The following is a 19535-nucleotide window of genomic DNA, read 5'->3' as shown; positions in this document are numbered from 1 at the left end:
TATTCCCAGATCCTGACAGGTTTGACAGTTCAGACATTTCAGGACATATCGGACAGGCAACCTATTCATCCCGGCTTGTGACAGCTACTTACCCTCCCTCTGTCTGGTACATTTTGGATCATGAACAACTTGTTCTGGAAAGCCCCTGCCTGTATCTTGTAGGTAGAAATGATGCCACAGCAGTTTTCAGACATGAAAGTAGAGCAATAACCCCACATACTCTTTTTCTTGTTAGGCTGCTGGCTCACAGACATTGTGTCCCCATCACCTCAGTGCAGGAAAGTGTCAGATAAAAAGGACACCCAAGGGTCTCAAACACTTGTGCTGTCTATGAAGGATAAACAAGAACCATTTTAGCAAAGGTGGAGCTAGAAGCATTCCTGCCAAGTCCATTACCCCTCCAACAGTTCCCAGGCTCCTATTCATACGAGGCACAGCCTTCCCAAGACTGCTACTACAGCTGCAACCTTCTCACCTTCCTCTCTCCCAGTCACATTGCAGGGCTGCCCCAAAGGTGACAATGTATTGTACCAACAGCAGATGATGGCTAGGGGATGGAGGGAAAGATAAGAAAGCAAATGTTGAGATGGGACACAGAGACTTCAAAATGCATTTGGTTTTTGAAGACAGCTGAGGGTATGGCTCAAATAAGGTAGTCTAATAAGCAAGTGTGGGTTTGTGCAACAGCAAATCATACACAGAGAGGATTCTTTATTCAGCTATCAGAAAGCAGACAGATCGACACCAAAGAGGAAATTAATCACATGTGAAACTGAACCATGGACAGCATGTACAGACAGGAGACCAGGAGAGACTGGAATGGTAAAAGGCACTCTAGGAAAGGAGAACACCACCACAATCAAAACCTCTGTCAAGGAAGAGGGAAGCCAGCATCTGAGAATGGCTGACTGAAGAAACATCTTCTAAGGAAGATATTTCTGCTCCCAGGCATGGGGCTTAATTTTATTGTACTGCAAAGTGAATATATCTTGGTGCTTAACTAAAAAGCAACTAAAAATCATAGCAGAGGATCACGAGATCCGAGGTTTAGTATCTGATGGCTCAGACTGCACAGCTGGGCAAAAGGGAGAATAACCAACCCTGAAGACAAAGCAATTTCCCAATACAGAAATCAATTTCTCCCATTGCACTAGAAAGGGCAGGAATCCTACCAACACTCACTCAAAATAGGAGTCTAGTCCTCTCTAGCAAACTGTGCCACTGTGGAAGTCTATCACACTGATGCCTGTGCATGTACTCTGCTGATTAAAAGTCTAGGATGAGTAACAGGAGGCAAACTCAGGGCTTAATACTGCAGGGTTATTCAGAAGCAAGTCAAGAGAGCTGTGTAGGTAGTGTTCACTCAGATGATGCATTCCCTGAGGGCTGGGTATTTCTTTTTCCTTTGAACAGTACCACTTTATTTCTTGATAGCAGTGTAAACAGACTCACCACAAAGACCGTTTTAAGGAGCTGCTGATTCAGAGCATTAGCAACTTAAGATTTTTAAGCTCTTCTTAAGAGGTAGAACAAGCAGAGCACCCAGTAAAGGAGCTTTGGAAATAAAATACAGAAAATGAAAAACAAAAAACCCAAAGAAACCAAACTATCAGGTACAAAGAGTACAGAGAGTACAAGCACCAGGCAGTGAGAAACCGGCCAAAGCTGCTGCAAGGAAGATCCAGAAAATTTCTAAGCTTCTCTGGTATACCACAGTCTCAATACAGTTGCATTCCTTTGCTGAGTAAGTATACCAGCTTCTCTCACTGATTTTGCAAGAGAATGTTAATGAGACCTACCTGGAAGGCTTTAAAATTTAGGGAGAGTACTGTTCTGGCAGGAACTTACTGGCTAGTAAGTCAATCTGAAACACAAATGACCTTTACTGTAAATGCACTTTTCCAAGTAGTTAAAAAACAAACACCACACCAAAAAAACAAACCAAGCACCCTCAAAGAAAAACCCAACAGAAAGATCTGCCTTTGTAGCAATGTAAATAAGAAAAGCCAGTTAGTCCAGAAGTCAGTCCTGTAGCACAGGAAAACTGGAATTTTGTTAATTCCCATCTCCTTTATTGTTGCAGGCTAGAGACTGGGTTGATTTCTTAAGCAAATTCAGGGGGAGAATAGACTGGACTTCCCTGAAATATTCTCCTGCCACATAATTTCTGTATTGCAAAGTATCATTCAGTTAACAACAATGGGTAAAGGAAGTGTTGCAGCATGTGAACAGAAGCGAAACCCCTGGACTTTATTATGCTAGGTGCCTCCTAGTAAGGAGTCTGGTAATGAGACACAAACCACTTCACAGCTTCAGTTCATTTACATGCATTAGTAATTAAGAAACAGATGTTTGTTTGGTTATGTGAAAGAGCTGTGGTCACCAGTATGGTTCTTTATCGTTCAAGTAACTGTGGAATAAGCCAACAAAAAAAGCAGTAATAATGGAACTCCCAACATCTTTAGCACTATTTCTTTCTACAGGCCTGCTTCCCTGAAAAACATTTACCCACCCAATTTTTGCCTTATCAGGAACCTGCTACATTCCAAAGGGCTGTGCTCAAGGTTCTAATGTTTTTTTCCAGGCATTTTGCTGACTATTTCACTGCCAAATACGGCCCTTTCCAGGATGCACTTGTTTGCAAGAGCTCAGAACCCGAGACATTAAGAGAGGGCTGCGCAGTATGCTGACAGGAGGAGGACGACTGCTGTTTACTTCACTCAAGAGAAAAAGAGTGTCACTTTGTGTATTTTTAAAACCAGGAATTAATAATTGACATTTGCCTTCACAGAGTCTTTTGATCTCAAAGGAAAAGAAGCTAAAAGGACACAGAGTAGCACAACTGCCCCGGAGTGAGCCACTAGCCAGCTGCATACTGTGTGAGGTGGAGAAGAAAACACAATTTGCCCTGATAACAGGGAAATAACTTCTTCCAAGTCCTTGCAGAGCAACTAGACATTCTGTTATCTGAAAGACAAAGCTGTAAGCAGCATGACAGTAAACAGCCTAAGTGGTTTGCTACTCCTAATTTTCCCCTACAAATAGCAACCCCTCCCCAGTGCTTATGGTACTGCCTGACATCTCCCAGGCACACTTGGTATGCATACAGAGACATGACACATTCTGATAGCAGCAGGTTTCATTTGGAACCATCTTCAAGGACGTATTAAATGATGCAGTTAAATCCACTTAAACACCCAATAAGGTATCAGAATAAACTTGTTGAAAGGATTATTCTACACACCAACCGATTTCTACAGCAGTTGTATTTTTTGCAAGAGACCTTTAAATGAGTATGAGATAAGGAAACCACCTTGGGGCTGAGACCTGTAGAGCACATAGGCAAGATTCACAGGCCTAAGAGAAGAAAACAGCTCTTTTAAAAGGTTCAGCAGAAAAGAACCAGACCCATTTCTGTTGAGTTGTTTCAACTGCCTCAGATATTAATCCTATTTCAGGAATATAGGGAGTGCTCTGGGCACAATGAGTCAGCAGGGTGGGGCATTTTTTTTTCCATGTTTGTGGACTGAACAGGAACAGAAAGAGCAAAAGAAGCTGGAAGCCAGAAATCCAGCACCTGGGTGCTATACAGGCAGGAATTCAGCAGGGTGAAGTCAGAAGAGCTCACAGATCTGTGCAGAGCCAGCACTCACAGGCAAAAATAGAAGTCTTATCTGGGAGTCAAGTAAACATCCTCAATAAAATTGAAATGAGTAAAGTGTAAAGATGCTTCACTGCTGCAAGCCACCTCTATTTTCTCCTGATGACCCTCGTTCTTGATGAAGCTTTGCTCTAGACCAAACTTTATAAGCAAATCACACTACTTGACAAAACCCTTACTTGCACAGGAAAATGACATTTGCTTTTTCAAAGCAAACAAGTGTAAAAAGGCCTGGAAAAAAACCTCCAAAACTCCCCTTCCCGAAGAGACCCATCAAGGGAAAATATACACATGCTATGCAGTTGTAATATTGCGGATGTCTCATTATAGTAACTACATCATTAAAAAAAAAGAAATCTTAGCCCATGAACGTGCACACATACACTGCTAGAAACTCAATGCAAGTTATTTAAGGTCATCTCTCCTTTAAAAGCTGTGCTGACCTGACATCCATACAGTCCTCCTTCCAGATGATTTATGACCTAAACAATCTTTTGGCAGAAGCTAGAGGCTTTTCTAAGCCTTAGTAAAAAGGGCTAAGTATATCTTTTTGATTTACTCCTGGCCATAAACAGTCAATGTATTTGCTGATGTAATCACTAAAAACACGAAGTACTTACATAGGGTACTGTAAGTGGAGCCAGTCACACAGACTAGGATGTCATCTGCTTTGTCTCCCTGAAGAGATGCAAATATCTTTCCCTATTTCCAGCCCTAGCATTTCACTTAGATTTATTCTACAAAAAAGACTATTTCAAACATCAACAAGCCCTTAACGTTGTCCCCCCCCCCCCCCCAACAGCAGAAACAAATCATCTGACTAGGGAAAACCAAAACCAAACACCCAAACCAAAACCAAACCACCCAAACACCACAGATAAATTCCCTGATCCAGTTCTCAGCACGAACCTCCAAATGAGCAGCTGCTGGCACAACTGAGAGGGCAGCATGCCGTAGCATGAAGCATTATTGACAAATACAACTTAAATCAAGACCTAGCCTCAAGGGGCATAATATGAAAATACTGGCAGATACATCCTAACCCATGTGGTAAGATAAAGCAGTCGCTGCCTCAACTTTTAAACAAATAAAAGTGGAAAAAAGAGAAATCAACACATAAGCAGAAGCAATCACAGCCATAGGTAGGCAAATGTAACCCAGATTTTGAACTTCATTATTTAGAGGGGAAACTGAATGAGTTTCTACATGTACATATAGAGGATGTTAATCAATTTTCCAGGTAAAAGAAGTGTGGTCCAGGAAAAATGCACTAAATTGGATTCCAGGATACTAGGGCTCACCAATATTCAGTTAGAAGCCTGAGCTTTAGCATCTCCAAAACCTGAGCTGCATAATCCCCCATTAAAACACTTGGGAATTTATTCATGCAAATCGCTAGATAAAAGCTTGATATAAACTCAAGGCTGGTTTTCCTTTAAAGGTCACTTTTCATTCTTTACATGTGTTTGAAAAGAAAACTTGCAAGTGATTGGTCTCCTTACAGAGAAGGAAAACACAACCACAAAACAACCACTTATCAAATATTATTAAACAAGTCTATTTGCAATGTGGATCAGCCCTACATGGCAAGGACCCATTAATGGGAAAAACAGCTTTAGCAGCAGAATGCTTCCTTAAGCAGCTGTTGATCTAATGACAAGGCTTGTTAAAAAGTTTAGGTGGAACTTTCTGCGGGTGCTTGTAGCTTTTCCTCAGTGCACATTTGCACATAAACTGAAACCAGCCTAAAACACCCACATACAGAAGGAAGGATTTAAGTTCAAAAATTCTCCCTCTTCATGTGCACACATATATTGGGAACACATTTACATAACACAGACTCAAGTCTCCTTCCTTGCTTTAACTGCAGATACTGAGACTTCATATGAGCACTGAAATGGAGGACAGGCACCGTGTTGAGTAACCCTTTACCTGCAGTATAAATTCTATTACATTTAAATACGGAGCACAAAACAAAGCACAGCTTAGAGCACATTAGTATGTATTTTAGTTTGCACAGATGCTGAGACCACAACAAATTATGTATAGGTCAGTGCTCAAGCCTGAATAACTTTGGGGTAGTCAAGGTCAGGGCTAGGGCATGTTTGCTGAACACAAACATGACAGGTCAGTTCCACTGCAGCAGCTAAGATCCCATGGTGGTGTAACAGAACTTCAGCTTGTTGCAATGATGGCCCAGCTGAACGGAAGGTATCTTCTTCTGTTATCTCAGATACTCCAAAAACATAACAGACATATTTTTCCCTCCATGCATACTAAAAAACTCTACCCAAACAAAATTCACTTTGACAGCATCCTACCTCAGAGGACTAGACAAACTGAAAAAAAACCAAAAGGGTATCTGATGCTTTGCTGCAGACACCATTTTATCACTTATCTTGCCTTTCTGCCTCTTAAGATGACAGAGTGGTGACAAAGAATTATTAAATAAAGCAAAAATGCTTTCCCAACTGCATTGCTGTTTCCATAGCACCCATCCATGACAGATGACAGGTGCATATGGGCAGCTAACACAGTTCTCCAAAAGGTAAGAGAAACGTTAAAACAGAATTGGTTTTGAACTGCCTGCCCAGCATAACTCAAGGACAGCTCTCAACCACACCTGCAGTACTGCCGCTGAAACTGGGCAGAATGGACTGCATGCATGGAAGTTTTAAAACATTTATAACCTAGGCCTGCAAAAACCCCATCAGCTCCTTTGAAGTCAGAGATGAAGCCCACACTTCAAAAATCAAGCTATGTTGGGAAACTCTGGTTCCCATAGAACATGTAAACATATATGTTCATAAAAACATACAGCTAGCGCTGTGGAGCTTCAGTTACAGCAGCAGTCACTAGAATTCTCCTGGCATCAGGAAGTCCTGATCGAGTCTGTCCTGGGGTAATTGTACGTCTCTCAAGAGTAGCCATTGGTGTGCCCAGCTGTCAAATAAAAATAATAATCCAAGAAAAAAAAAAAAAAAGGAAAAAAATCAGAATTAAGATTTCTCATTCCCTCCCTCCTCATTAGTCCAGACTCCTGATGAGAACCCCAAGTAGTTTAGCAATACAGGAACATTCTGGTAATGGCAAGGGTGGGTAAATAATTTCTATACAAAGCAGTGTGGTATCTCAACAACTGCAAAGGGAAAGGCTTATGGGTTTGTGTAACTGCTCAGCTCTGCTTAGGACAAACTTTCACAAAATTCAGGCCACCAAATTGAGGAAGTGCCTCTCCAAAGACTAAATGGCTGCAGTGACAGGTCTGCATTCTCTGGGTTGTGTGATCAAACATAACTTAGGAATACAGGAAAGTGGGAAATAATTTTCTTCAATACACCCTGATATAAATTCATAAGATACGAGAGCTCCTGCACTCACATGAAGCAGAACCCAGCCCTCATCTGAATGAGAAGAGCATCAGACCATGCAAACAATCTCAAAACTGCAATCAGCCTCTTATTATTGTCATTCAGCACACGATTCCAGAAGGCAAGCAGGCCTGAAGCTCAGTACTCCACGTGAAATACCAAAGGAAAACCAAGGAATTTTCTTTATACCTAAAACCAAAAAAAGAAGCATGGGGACCATCAGTCAGCTCTATCAAAGGTCTTTGCTCCGGGAAAAAAATAACTGTTCCGTAAGTGTAAGACAGCAAGTGGTTCCCAGTCTCACTGTTGAGGTGAGCACTTCTGAAAATACTGAAGGACTACACACAGCTCCCTTTCACACCAGAGCCCTCTCACAGATCATTCTCATCATGCAGTTCTGCTGTGCAACATCTGGCTTTTGGTCTCATTACAATCACAGGTCTCCTAGACAGAGGATCGTACCACATCCAAACCAGTTACACGATTCACAGCATCTTTCATTCCTATGGGTAAGTTCCTCAGGAAAGAAACTAGAGAACAGAACCCCAACAATTATTCAGGTATCACCTGTCAGCCCCAATGTATTGCTAATGTATACTAGTTTTCTGTCATAGTTAGAAGCAGCTCTTGAAGGCCTCCAAGGAGCATGTGTATGTGAGCAGAGATACTTGCCCCAGCATGTTAGAAAGCCAAAAGTGCCTTTGAGACAATACTCCGCACTTGGCTAAAACATTCTCCTCCTGCTATCCATCTACTCCGTATCAGGAGCTATGGGTGATCAGTATTAGACCACAGAAGTGAGGCATGTCCCAAAGCTGAAGAACGTACTTTCATCAACACTATACCTTGTCATGCTTTTTTCTTCTTTGCAATTCAGATTTCACTCATCAGCTTTTTATCAAAGAAAAACAAGAAAAGTAAAGCAAAAAGCAGACTGTGAGATCTGCTGCTCCCCACTGCAGTCACTAATGCACCTAAACAAGGCATCTTTACTCACAGCTAAGCACTGGGCTTGGTATGCCCCACAATTAGGCTTAGACAGGAGAACTGCAATATAAGTTTACTATAGGACAGCCTATGCTCACTAAACCACAAATTCAAGTAAGTAATTCGTACAATTAGCAAAGACAAATACATTAATCCCAATACCAGGATTTTCTCAAGGACAATGATAGAACATTGCCAGATTGAGGCATTACTATGTTTTCTCAGTGATGACACTGATTTCATCCTTACCAGATGGAGAGGTCCAATAACCACCTCAGGAGAATGTAAAGCAAAAGTACACGAGACACCCAGGGAAGAGAGCTCCTACACTCAAACACTGAAACTAGAAGGATTCAAACAAAGTAGGCAGCATGCAGAAGAGGTGAAGGGCAAGGACAGGGGCAACACACAGAAATCTTCCAGCAGTAATCAACTCACTTTCTCAGCCTGTTATTTTCTGAACCATCACATGGTAATGTCAGTGCAGACCACTATACAAAAATTTCAAGAGCAGAAAAAGGTTTGCAAGAAGCAAAAATAAAGATTGCTATGAACTGAGGCAGCTGGATGCTCACAGTCAGAGACATGCTTTTCTGTGCCTTGGCTCATACTAAGCACCATAATCTAATCTCTTTTGGGAAACCCTGAGCCCAGCCAGGCTGACAAGCCATTACCATCTTCCTAGGCAACATCATACCGTGCTATGTAATTGCAGACTGCAGCAGATACAGTTCTCTCTGTTTGTATGCTACACCTCCCTAGTGACAACAGACCAATCACATTTACTTTTTAGCAGCTCAGACACATCGGATGCTCCAGGGAATGACGTATTTTTCTTCAGAACAGATTATTCTAGGAAGCTGCTGGCCCACTTTAAAAGAACACACAGATGTGACTGTAGGTAACTGAGGGCTTTGATGGCGATTTTTGTGGCCTTGTGTGTGGATTGGCTTTTTCTCATTTTTTAAACCACCCCAACAACTACAGCCTGCTCCAGCCTCACCCAGATTGTGGGTTCAAAACGGGCACTCCTTTTGCAGCCAAGGGAGTATATAATTTCTGATAACATAATAGCTAGCACACATCCCTTCAGAGAAGTGGCTGCATTTCAGTGTTAAGCATAACATATTCTAAAGTTCTTAAAAAGAAGTAAACAGACATAGTGAGCCAAGGCTCAGTGCACTTCACAGATCAAGCACAGATCACAAACAACAGAGGAGCTGCAAAGTCCAGCCACACATGTTGCTTACTATTAAGTAACTACTACAAAAGCTGGCTCCCTAGATTTCACATACCAACCTGCAGATAATTTGGGGCTTTTGGATACTTCAGAATGAGACCTAATCTGTACAAAAGCTTCAAAAGAGGATTGGGGGGGGGTGTGTGTGTGTATATATTATTTTTAAAAGAAGGAGGATTGTGGTGGATTTATTCTCCCTAGAAGACAATTCTTCCCTCCACAAAACAGACAAAAATTAAAAGTGACAAGGATTGGTAAATGACTGCAAATAACAAAATAACAGAAGATAACAACTATGAAAAGACCTACCAAGCCAAAAGGAAAAATTCAATAGTATAAACCAGCAGACTGAACTTTACTAATTCACTTTTCCTACAGGGCAATCACTGGGGAGTCACACGCACATACTCCTCATGTATTCATGATCAACCACCTCAGCTCCAGCTGCCATGTTTGGGCAGAGCTTTCTCTGAAAGAGAGATTCCAATTACATTTGCAATAATGCAATTACTGCATCAGCCATAACCTGGTTAAGAAAGGGTCTGAGATGCACCATTTGGGCAGTTGGGAAGACAAAAGGGAAACATGCTTTTGTTATGTTAGTAACAGGAAATTTGCAAACCACAATCAGATTTTATGACAGAAATACACCACACTAGCCCTACACTGGCAGTTTTACTGTATAAAGCTGTCCTGGGTTCAGCAGTAGCAGTCATTTTTCCCCTTCTTGGTAGCTGGTGCAGTGCAGTGTTTTGACTTTCAGCTTGGGAACAGAACTGATAACAATGATGTTTTGGTTTGGCCAAGGACTTTGTGAGCCTCATGCTCTGCCAGGGAGGAGGGGAAGCCAGGAGGAAGCAGAGACAGGACACCTCACCCAAGCTAGCCAAAGAGGTATTCCATACCACAGCACGTCATGCCCAGGATGTAACTGGGAGTTAGCTGGAAGGGCTGGTAGACTGCAGAGTAGGAAGAGGCATGGGTTGGTGCTTGGTCGGGCTGTGGGGGGCGAGTTATCAGTTGGCTGGTGGTGAGATGTTGTATTCTCTTCCCTTGTTATTTCCTTTATCATTGTTATTATTGGTGGTAGCAGTAGTGATTTGTGTTAAACCTTAGTTACTAAACTGTTCTTATCTCAACCCATGGGAGTTGCATTCTTTTCGATTCTCCTCTCCATCCCTCCGGGAGTAGGGGGAGGGAAAGAAGGGGGAGAGTGAGTGAACGAGTTACCTGACTGGGTTTAAACCTCGACAAAAGCCCATACAGTACAACTCAAAACAAGCTTGTTACGTATTTTAGAATTGCCTCAGCAGTAAGACAGACCAACATGCAAGGATTTACTTACAGTTTATGGTTACTTTCACATCACATGTATTTTAAATATATGATCAGGAAAGCAGCCCATTTTCTTGACAGTGAGCTGGCCAAACCCTGCTGAGTAACTGAAGACACTCAAATTGTTGGTCTGAAAGCACCCCATTCACATGCAGTTCACCCAAACTAACCCATGCCAGCATTTCTGTTGTCACTTGCAGCCTACCCCTCTCTCTGCACAGCAAAGTTGCCATTTCAGCCTGTACCAGAACACCATTTCTTTTCATACATGCACCAGCAAGAGATTACAAAAGCCAATGACATTTCAGCAGGGAAAGAGCAGGATTGGGTCCTTATTCTTTCCATGCTTATGTGACTGGGCAGAACAAATGAAAGAGGAGACAGTCAAAAAACCCTGCTAGTCTTGGTTTCTCTGGGGGGAAAGCAAGCTCCAGATAACCTGTGCCTCCAATCAACAGTCTGATTTTCATGAACAGCAATATGCTTCCCTATGGTAATTGAAACAGAGCAATTCTCCTCAAACAGCTTGCAAGTCTCACCTCATTAACCTTTATGGACTGACCTCCAAAATTCCTTGAAACTGAAATACAGATCCCCCTTGCTCTCCACAATTAACTGTTTAGCCTTAAGAGGTTGGGGAGAGAGGGAGAGCGTTTGAAAGTAAACTGCTAAATGCATTAGAACCAGAAGATAGAGACCTGTCTCCAGGCTGTCACTGGAGCCCAAACCTTCAAAGGCTTCTGTCTCCTTTGCTGGCCCACCTTTCAGGTAGGCTGAAAAGCCAAACTTGAATTATAAATCACCCTTCCCTCCCCAAACAATTATTTAAGTCAATGTCATTACCTATAGTGTGCTGCCTAATTCAAATGAACATTTCCTGATCCATACGTGAAGGTTTTTAAGCCATGGTCAGTGCTTATATCCATCTAAAGACACATCCATTTCCTCCCCATGTTTGCCTATTCCTTCACACAGCAATTAGTTTCATTCACCAGCCCAATCCCTCCATTAGTTCCAAAGCCTAACCAATTCTACCATGCTCATCCCCATCCCCAGCTCTTTGCTCTCTTGCTCACCTCTGCTTCCGCAAGAGAAAAACAGCTGAAAAGTTTTCTAATCCAGAGAGGAAGCCAGTGCAAAAAGTACCAAGACTTCTCCTACTACCAAGGTTTTTCTACTCCTTCTTTCTCTTATATTTTGTTCAGCCACCTAGAAAGAAGACCCCACCCTCAAGGAGGCAGTGCACAGGGTCAGGCAGCAAGTCCACGGATGCTCCCAGCTCCCCCTGCCACTTCTCAGGACAGGACCAAAATGTTGTGAAAACAGCAACCTCTCCGTGGTTTTCCTCTGAAACCATTTGGTCAGACGCTGACAACTATGAAGCAGAATTGATGCATACACATCTGTCAGTTCAACTGCTTTGGCTATAAACCAGTGCTTTTTCAGTACTTTGAACAGAGTCAGCAAGGACCGTAAGAGCAGCTAACTGAACCACAGACTTAATACTGTAGTTCCACTTGCCTACGCATTTCCTTCTCAAACAAAAGGCATTATCATTTTGGTGTGGCATTCACTGCAATGCTTATGCGCTCTGGCCCCAGCTCTGTGAAATCGGTATGCTGAGATCACCTAGGTCAAATTGTTTTAGCATACAAAACAGCATTCTAGTCTGTGATCATCACCATATGAATGCTGTATGGATATCTATATGGCTCTGTTGCAGTTTCATCCTAGTCTTGAGTTCCTACAAGACCCCCAAACCTTAAGTGTGCACTGGCATTACATTTCACCTGCCCAGACACAGATCACTTCTGCCTGGTAGGCCCTCACACAGCAATGGAGCTGCACAGAGTGGGCTCATCTCTAGTGCCAGACAGACCTCTTTAGACTGTTGGTAATCTTGAAGGGATGACAAGCAGCTTTCTATCTAGCCCATTACATGCAGAATTCATAGCTCTCTGTCTACTTATTCCATAGGAAAGACAGACCCACTTTGATCTCTATTGCGGACATTGAAAATGAGCTTTACACAGAGCAGGTGACATCAGCACTCTCCAGGACTTGCCAGCTTCAGACAACTAGTACAAGTTGATTTACCCTCTCTTTTCAAAGGCAGGTGCTTTGTGATCGCAGAAGCACCTGAATGTTGGGGTGCAGAAATTCCATAACCTAGGGTGAACCCAAGAAAAGCAAAAATAAAAACCCTCTGCATACCATTACTTATGGTGGGCCTGAGGTAAAAGTCAGCAACTGTTTGTAGAAGAAGGCACAAAACAAACAGGTCTGCAGAGTCCACTAGTCACTGAGGCCATAGAGCAGAAGCTCCACAGATTCAACTAAATTCAGGTGGAGGGAAAGAGAAATGTGGCAGAGAAAGAGGGTGAGCTCTTAACTCCCCCAGACTAAGAGGTGAGTGGCAGCACAAGCAGCTTGATAATCTCAAAGACGCTAAATCTCTGGAAAGCAAGGGGGGTGGCACTTAAACAGCATCTTGTCATCAGTGCTCCCAGGAAATCCACTGATCATCACAGCAAAGGATTAACATGTTTAAGAAGTAATAGCAAAATGAACAAACATCAGAGAAAACTCTTGTCCCAGTGTAATGCACAAACAGCGTAAGGCAGGACCTGTGGCCAGCAGTCCTTAAATTAACAAATGAGCTGCACATGAGGAAAATCCCTACATTTCAGATCCTCAGAAGGAAGATTCACTACACAGTGGACTGAAGTCTGCCTCAGTTGCTCAAAGGAAAGTTGTATTTCTAAAAAGCATCAACAGGACTAGCATAGCGCCTCATGAGTTATCTTTGTACCAGTGAAACATTGCAAAGCACTTTTCAAACTGGATACAACAGTGGGTTAAAGTAGTACAGAATGAAGAAACTTGTCCAAGATCTCAGAACATGCAAGCAACTCAGGAACAGACCCTTGCAGAAACTGGGACAGAACAATGTCCTTACATGATGATGTACTGCATGATTTCTTGGGCTTTAAATTCATTTATGTCAAGGATTACCTTAAAGGCAGGAAATTCAGCTGCTTGCCTATCTGGTCCAACATTTAAGCCACACTGAAACTGAAGAATCTACAGCTCTAAGTAAGTCTGCACTTTAAAATGGCATTCTGGTCAGCTGAGGTAACAGCAATTTGAGTTTTGCAGTTCACATGCAGAGATAAATTCCAGTACTCCTTCCTCTGTCTACATCAAACTCACCAATAACATAGAGAACACATCATGCTTTTCAAAAAGGGAGCACTCCCACACTTAGTAGAGGCTAAAATAAGTAAAACTTATGGAATTAAATGACACATATCCCAAACTGACCTTATTTTAAGCACAGTGGTTTTTGGTAGCTTTCTAGAGGGAGAGCCTGAAAGAACTCTGGAAAGCACTATCAAGTCCTCTCAAATGAACAGAAGTGACTACTGGGGCACCTTTAAGGAAGCAGCTTTGCAGGTAAACACGATCTAGGTGGACTCCCGATAGAGCTTCCATGCTGTTAGGCAGATAAATAAACTGGTTTCACACAAAGCTGTTGAGAGAGCATGCCCTGATTTTATGAAGCAAGCTACAAGGCCATGCACAACTCCAAGGAGCAAATCAACTAACAAACTATTACCAGTTTAAAAACTGACCCAACTGAGGCCATTGTGAGGCCTCATCACTGCATAACAGCACTGTGCAACTCTCCTCTTGATTACAAGCAGAAATGCACAAGAGGTGGCTTCTCCAGTGTCTGTCTCTGCAACCAGTGTTGAACAGAGTGTTGACAGAAATCTAACTAAATCTTGTTCTTCCTCCACAGCCATTGTAAAAATATTCAAGCTTCATGCAGAGTTCAGACATGATCTTTATTAATTATTATTCTCACTACAGGAAATTAGTGATACATAATTAATCCTAACAGGTATCTTTAACTGGGCTTCATTAAGTACATTTAATAGTTATCACCAGACCTCAGCCCTGAAGCTCTCATTCTGCTCCTTGGAAGAAACTGAATGCCTGCTACCTCACTCTGATGTAAGGTTTTTGATAACCCATCTCCAAGAACCCAGGTTCACATTTTTGGCCTGATCCCACTCACCTGTATTAGGTGACTTCCTCTAACCCTTTTTGGTAACATGAAAGTAGGAAATTATCACTTGCCTGTGAACTCAGGAAAGAATTTGGACTAAACAGCATGTGTCCACTGGCCAACATCAAGCTGCATTGGGATGACAGATCCAGACAAATTCATATTGCACCCATCCACACCACACTCAGTGTTATTGTGGCCAGTCATGAAAAGCAAAGCCAGCAGCATATAAAAATCTGAATGCACAAAGAAGACCAATACTATTGAACAAGCCCCACTTGCCGCTAATTAACATTAAGGCTGGCCAGAACCTGCTGTGATTCAAACCTGCGCTCTCTGCTCAAGCAAAACTTGAGGGAAGCCTGGCAAGACCCTAACTGAACCACAGGGGCAGGAAAAGCTGTCTGGATCCGGGACCTGCTTTCATAGCACATGGTGACAGAGAACAGTCCGCATCAGACCATGTGAGTTGGGAATGGTATCCAGGAGCTAATCACACAGTGAACTCTTGTGCCTTTTGCTTGTTTTATGAAAAAGTGATTCTACCAACTAATTTCAAATCAAAGTTTTTCCTAATCAGGAAAGAAAGAAAATTCATGTCATATGATGCTCAGTAGGAATTAATCAGAAACACAGTCCTGAAAGCGTAAGCCTTTTTAGTTAATCAAAAAGTTGCCACCAGCTAATGTGCAAGACAGTAATGATTAGCCATCTGGTGAAAGTTCCTGCTAAGCTTGCCATCTTACCCACTATGCTGAGGAAAGCAGAAGGTGGATCAATTACATTCTGTCCCTGCCTGCAATTGTGTGGTCATCCTTAGGAACAAGACACAAAGCTTTCCAATGCAACCAGGAATTCTAACTGTTCTGACTTTTCAGCAGCCTTTTCCTTTTTTTTTTTTTTTATGGCTGCATCACACCTATATTATTTAAAATAAAAATCACCTATTGCCTTTCTGAAAGCTGAATTTATACTCAAAGCTTATCGACCTTCGTTATTTTTGCCCCTTTGTTTCCTTCTGCAAAAATTGCAGCTGCCAGGAGGCTTCCCAGTCATCTAAAGAGCATCTGTAAACAAGAGAAGAGACAGATGGCTGCAGCTCAGTTTAAACCAGCACAAGATCCAGCCGCTCCCCTGCATCACAAGTATTGCCCGTAAGATACAAGATATATGCACAGAACCAAACAGGAATGCAGCAGTCCCAGACAGAAAACAACTATGTATATACAATCTGATTAGGAAGAAGTCATTGTGAAGACAGGCTGCTGAGGTTTCATGTACAGTGAGCATCCACTATAACTGTACAGCCTTCCAAACATACAATGGGATGTAAGGATGGAGGGGGGGCAGGGAAGAGTTCTCTCTCCATCATTGCTCTCGAAAGTATTGCTGGAAAAAAAACAAACAAACAAACCACAAAAAAAAAAAACAAAACCAACAACAAACAGGGAAAGTAAAACCAGGCATCTCCTTCCAGCAAGGTCCTCTTCTGAGAGCTAACAGACCAGACTCACACAACCTGAGAAAGTGGCATCTCTAATAGACCTCCCAATTCACCTATTATTCAGGAATTCAGTCACACTGACAAATCACGTTAACCCCTTACTAAAATGACAGATTCAAAGGGACAAAGAAAGAATCTATCTATCTACGAGACAGAAAACTCACTTCTAGAAGTCCATCAAAACAATCATGCTTTTCTTTTTTTTTTCCTGGATTTGACTGGTTTTCATTGCATTGGAGACACAGTGTTTTCCACTGCACTGGAGAATTCTGGTGTTAGCACAAGATCCTATTTACATTATGTGCCTTGCTAAATAAATCTGGATGACCACATGGATTTACCGAATGTATCTGAATCAACAGAGTTCACTGTTTGCCTCTTCCACCAACTATAAACCACTGTGATTCTCCAGACACACCTGCACAGCTCATGGGTTCAAACACTGCCCATTCTTCTTCAAACAAAGATTTTGACTCTGCTGAAATTAAATTAACAGCTCTCCCCCAGGGCCTCCTGATATTCCAAGTTCTTCCTTCACTTAGTGACAGCAGAAAGCTTCAAGAACAGGGTTGCTCAATCATTACCTCCAATCAGCTCTAATTGAAGGATGACATGAGACAGAGGGAGAAATGAGCATTCCAATTAATACAGACAGGAAAAAACATGATTGTGGGAACAGAAGCATTATTGGTAAAGCTCCAGCAAAACCCTCAGGTTGTAGCATGTTGGCACACTGTCACCTCTGAGATAGTTTAACTACTCAGTGCAAGGATACAAGGAAGGGAACAACCTGGTAGTGAATGCTGAACAGTTCTGGGCCCTTTTTACCTCAGTGTTCACAGTGAAACTTTAAAGAACTGATTAACATGGGACTCCTGTAACTGATACTCTCAAAGAAGCCTGAATCAACCCTTCTGGGAATCCAATCTGCATTCCTGCAGTCTGATGGGTGCTTCTGCAGGACCTTCCCAAAATAGGACAACCACAACACAAACTTCTCACATTAAACAGTTGCCCCCTTAGAGCAATTCACCAAGGGTCACTTAAAAAACCTCTCCCATTCACCTCCACCATGCTATTTTCCACTCCATTTCAAACCATTTATAAGACTAAACAAAAAGCTGGTACCCACCTGTATCCCCATGGAAGCAGCTGTCCTGGTGACATCTCCCAGAAGGCAAATCTCCATCACTTGGCCAGATCTGTCCTGTTTTTCGTACGCCCACAATAGTAGCCTCAGACACAATGACCTGCTGCTGCCTGTGCCGTTTCTGAGACTGGGGGGTTGGTGGACTGCTACTGTCAAAGGACTGCTGAGAGTTTTGCGAGGGGGAACGGCTTTTGTCCCGATACATGCGATAAGTGGTGGGGCTGGGGGAGACATGGCTGGACTGCCCTGAGGAGAAGTCTTCCTCACTGGAGGTGAGGTTCTCATTAGAGCTACAATCTGGAGTATATCCTCCTCCAATATCTTCAAAACTCCGGGGGGAATAAGATCTCCTGGGCCACGTGAGATGTTTTTCCTGATCAGTTGTGCCCTGATTTCGCAGAATAGGTCCTTTTCCTTCTCCTTCCCCCATCATTCCACCAACATAGATACTTTGATAGGGCTGAAAGTCCATGGGCTGCCAAGGTGAGCGGTTGCTGCCATTGGCATTAATCAAGTTATCTTTGAGAAACCTGGGGTTCAGTTCAGCATCCTCATATTCTCCATCATAACCAAAGCTGCTCTCCGAGGACCTTCCCCTATAAGCAGGCCTCTGGAACTCGGTGAAGCTGGGTACCATGTTAGAAGGGAGGGAGTGCAAAGACTTTTTGCGTTCCATTTGCATGGCTTGGCTACCAAGGGAGCTTATTTTATCAGAGACATCTTTATCGTTGACCTTTACTAGACCCTTCTCATGATGATACTCCATGTTCACGTAAAAGGGCTTTTCAACAACATCCTTGTTATCTCCAGAAGAATGCGAATTGACCTTTTTAATCCTCTCAAAATTGGACCTTAGGGCTGCCACACTGGTGCTGTTCCCTCTCTCCTTAGAGATAGGTTCAAATGATGCCTCCTTCTCAGCAGATCCCACTAGCCTGCGAGTGGAAGCCGATCTGTGTTTTGAAGGAGAGCCATCTGTATCACAGCGATTCTCCATATCTTCTACAACTCTCTTCAGTTTCTCTTCACCATAGTACTTACACCTGTCCTGCTCTCCCTCTGCATGATGGGGGCTGTCCAAAGGCGACAGGTCTGACCCATCACTCTGGGTCGACAACTTCCGCAGAGAGGGTATCCTCGGTTTGAACTTTTCCTCCCCGTGGTGTGACTTGCTTTTTTCATATTCATCTTGGTCAGCAGACTGGTGTTGCAGGTCTTGGATCTGCTGCTCTGCACCCCCTTCAGGCAACTGAGAAACACGTTTAAAACCCCATCGCTGTCTATCATAGCTTTTTTTCTCCTTTGCCAAAAGAGTCTGCAGGTAAATCATGCGGAACCTCTCCTTGTTGACCTCCATCTCCAGTCTCCGGATAGATGCTTTGCACATCTCCAGCTCCTGTTCAATGTCTCCCACAGATTTCAGCTCCATTTTAGGAGGCTCAGAGTCTGCAAATTGTGCTTTCCAAGCCTCCACAAACCCCACAGGGTCCACCATTTTGCATACAGGAGTATGTGGAGAACACGGGAAGGAGGCTAGAGAGAGATAACTGGAGAGAAGAAACCAACCGGATCTCACATGTAGAGGCAGAAACAGCTCCGGCAGGGTCAACTCAACGCGTCTCTTTCACGGTCCATGCAGGGAAACCGGGAGGCAAACAGCAATCCTCGCAGCAGTCTCTCCTCCCCGTCTCCTTGCAGCTTTTGCCGGCCCGTGCCCCTTCGTATACTCGCTACTCTCTCCCCGGCATGCCTGATCCTTTGCTAACGTACAACAATGCTCCCACCCCGGCGATCCCAGAAGCACTTCAAAGTGGGTGGACAAAGGAGCAGGCTCAGGGCGGGGGAAGGAAGGTAAATATCTTCCCCCCAGCCACCCACCCACCTCCTGCCGCTGCCGTCCGGGCGCGGTGCTCAGCGCAGCCACGCTGGGGAGTCCTCTGCTCCGTCCTCCCCTCGCCAGCCCCCGTGTTGTGCTTTCTCTTTCTCTCCTCCTTTCCCCCTGCCCCTTTCCCTGTCTCCTCCTCCCGGCTATTGTGCTGTGCTCCGGGCGCACACGCTCTCCGGAACCCCCGCGCTGAGCGCCGAGCCGGCGGCGCGTCCCGCGGCCAACTCCGCCGCTACCCCTCTGTGCCCGGGCGCCCCGCGGCCCCGCGAGAACCCTCTCGGCTCGGCTGCTGACGGGACGACAGCGGCTGCCCGCGGCTGCCCATTG

At 43.6% G+C, this 19535-nt stretch overlaps 1 protein-coding gene across 1 annotated transcript in view; it reads right to left on the bottom strand.

The window, feature by feature from the left end:
• The window catches only part of BCR (BCR activator of RhoGEF and GTPase), a 93555-nt gene extending 74355 nt beyond the window's left edge, over positions 1-19200 (bottom strand). The window contains exon 1 of the mRNA XM_062631336.1: positions 17306-19200. Within this exon, the coding sequence (XP_062487320.1) occupies positions 17306-18818 (1513 nt within the window). The 5' untranslated portion in view covers positions 18819-19200. The remainder of the gene's footprint in view (positions 1-17305) is intronic.
• Positions 19201-19535: the final 335 nt, after the last annotated feature.

Source organism: Pezoporus occidentalis, unplaced genomic scaffold (genome assembly GCF_034315485.1).
Source record: "Pezoporus occidentalis ecotype Australia unplaced genomic scaffold, CSIRO_AGI_Poc_V1 ctg37, whole genome shotgun sequence".
NCBI classification, from domain to species: Eukaryota; Metazoa; Chordata; class Aves; order Psittaciformes; family Psittacidae; genus Pezoporus; species Pezoporus occidentalis.
Note: the sequence above shows the minus strand (reverse complement) of the source record. Positions and strands in the feature narration are given on the sequence as shown.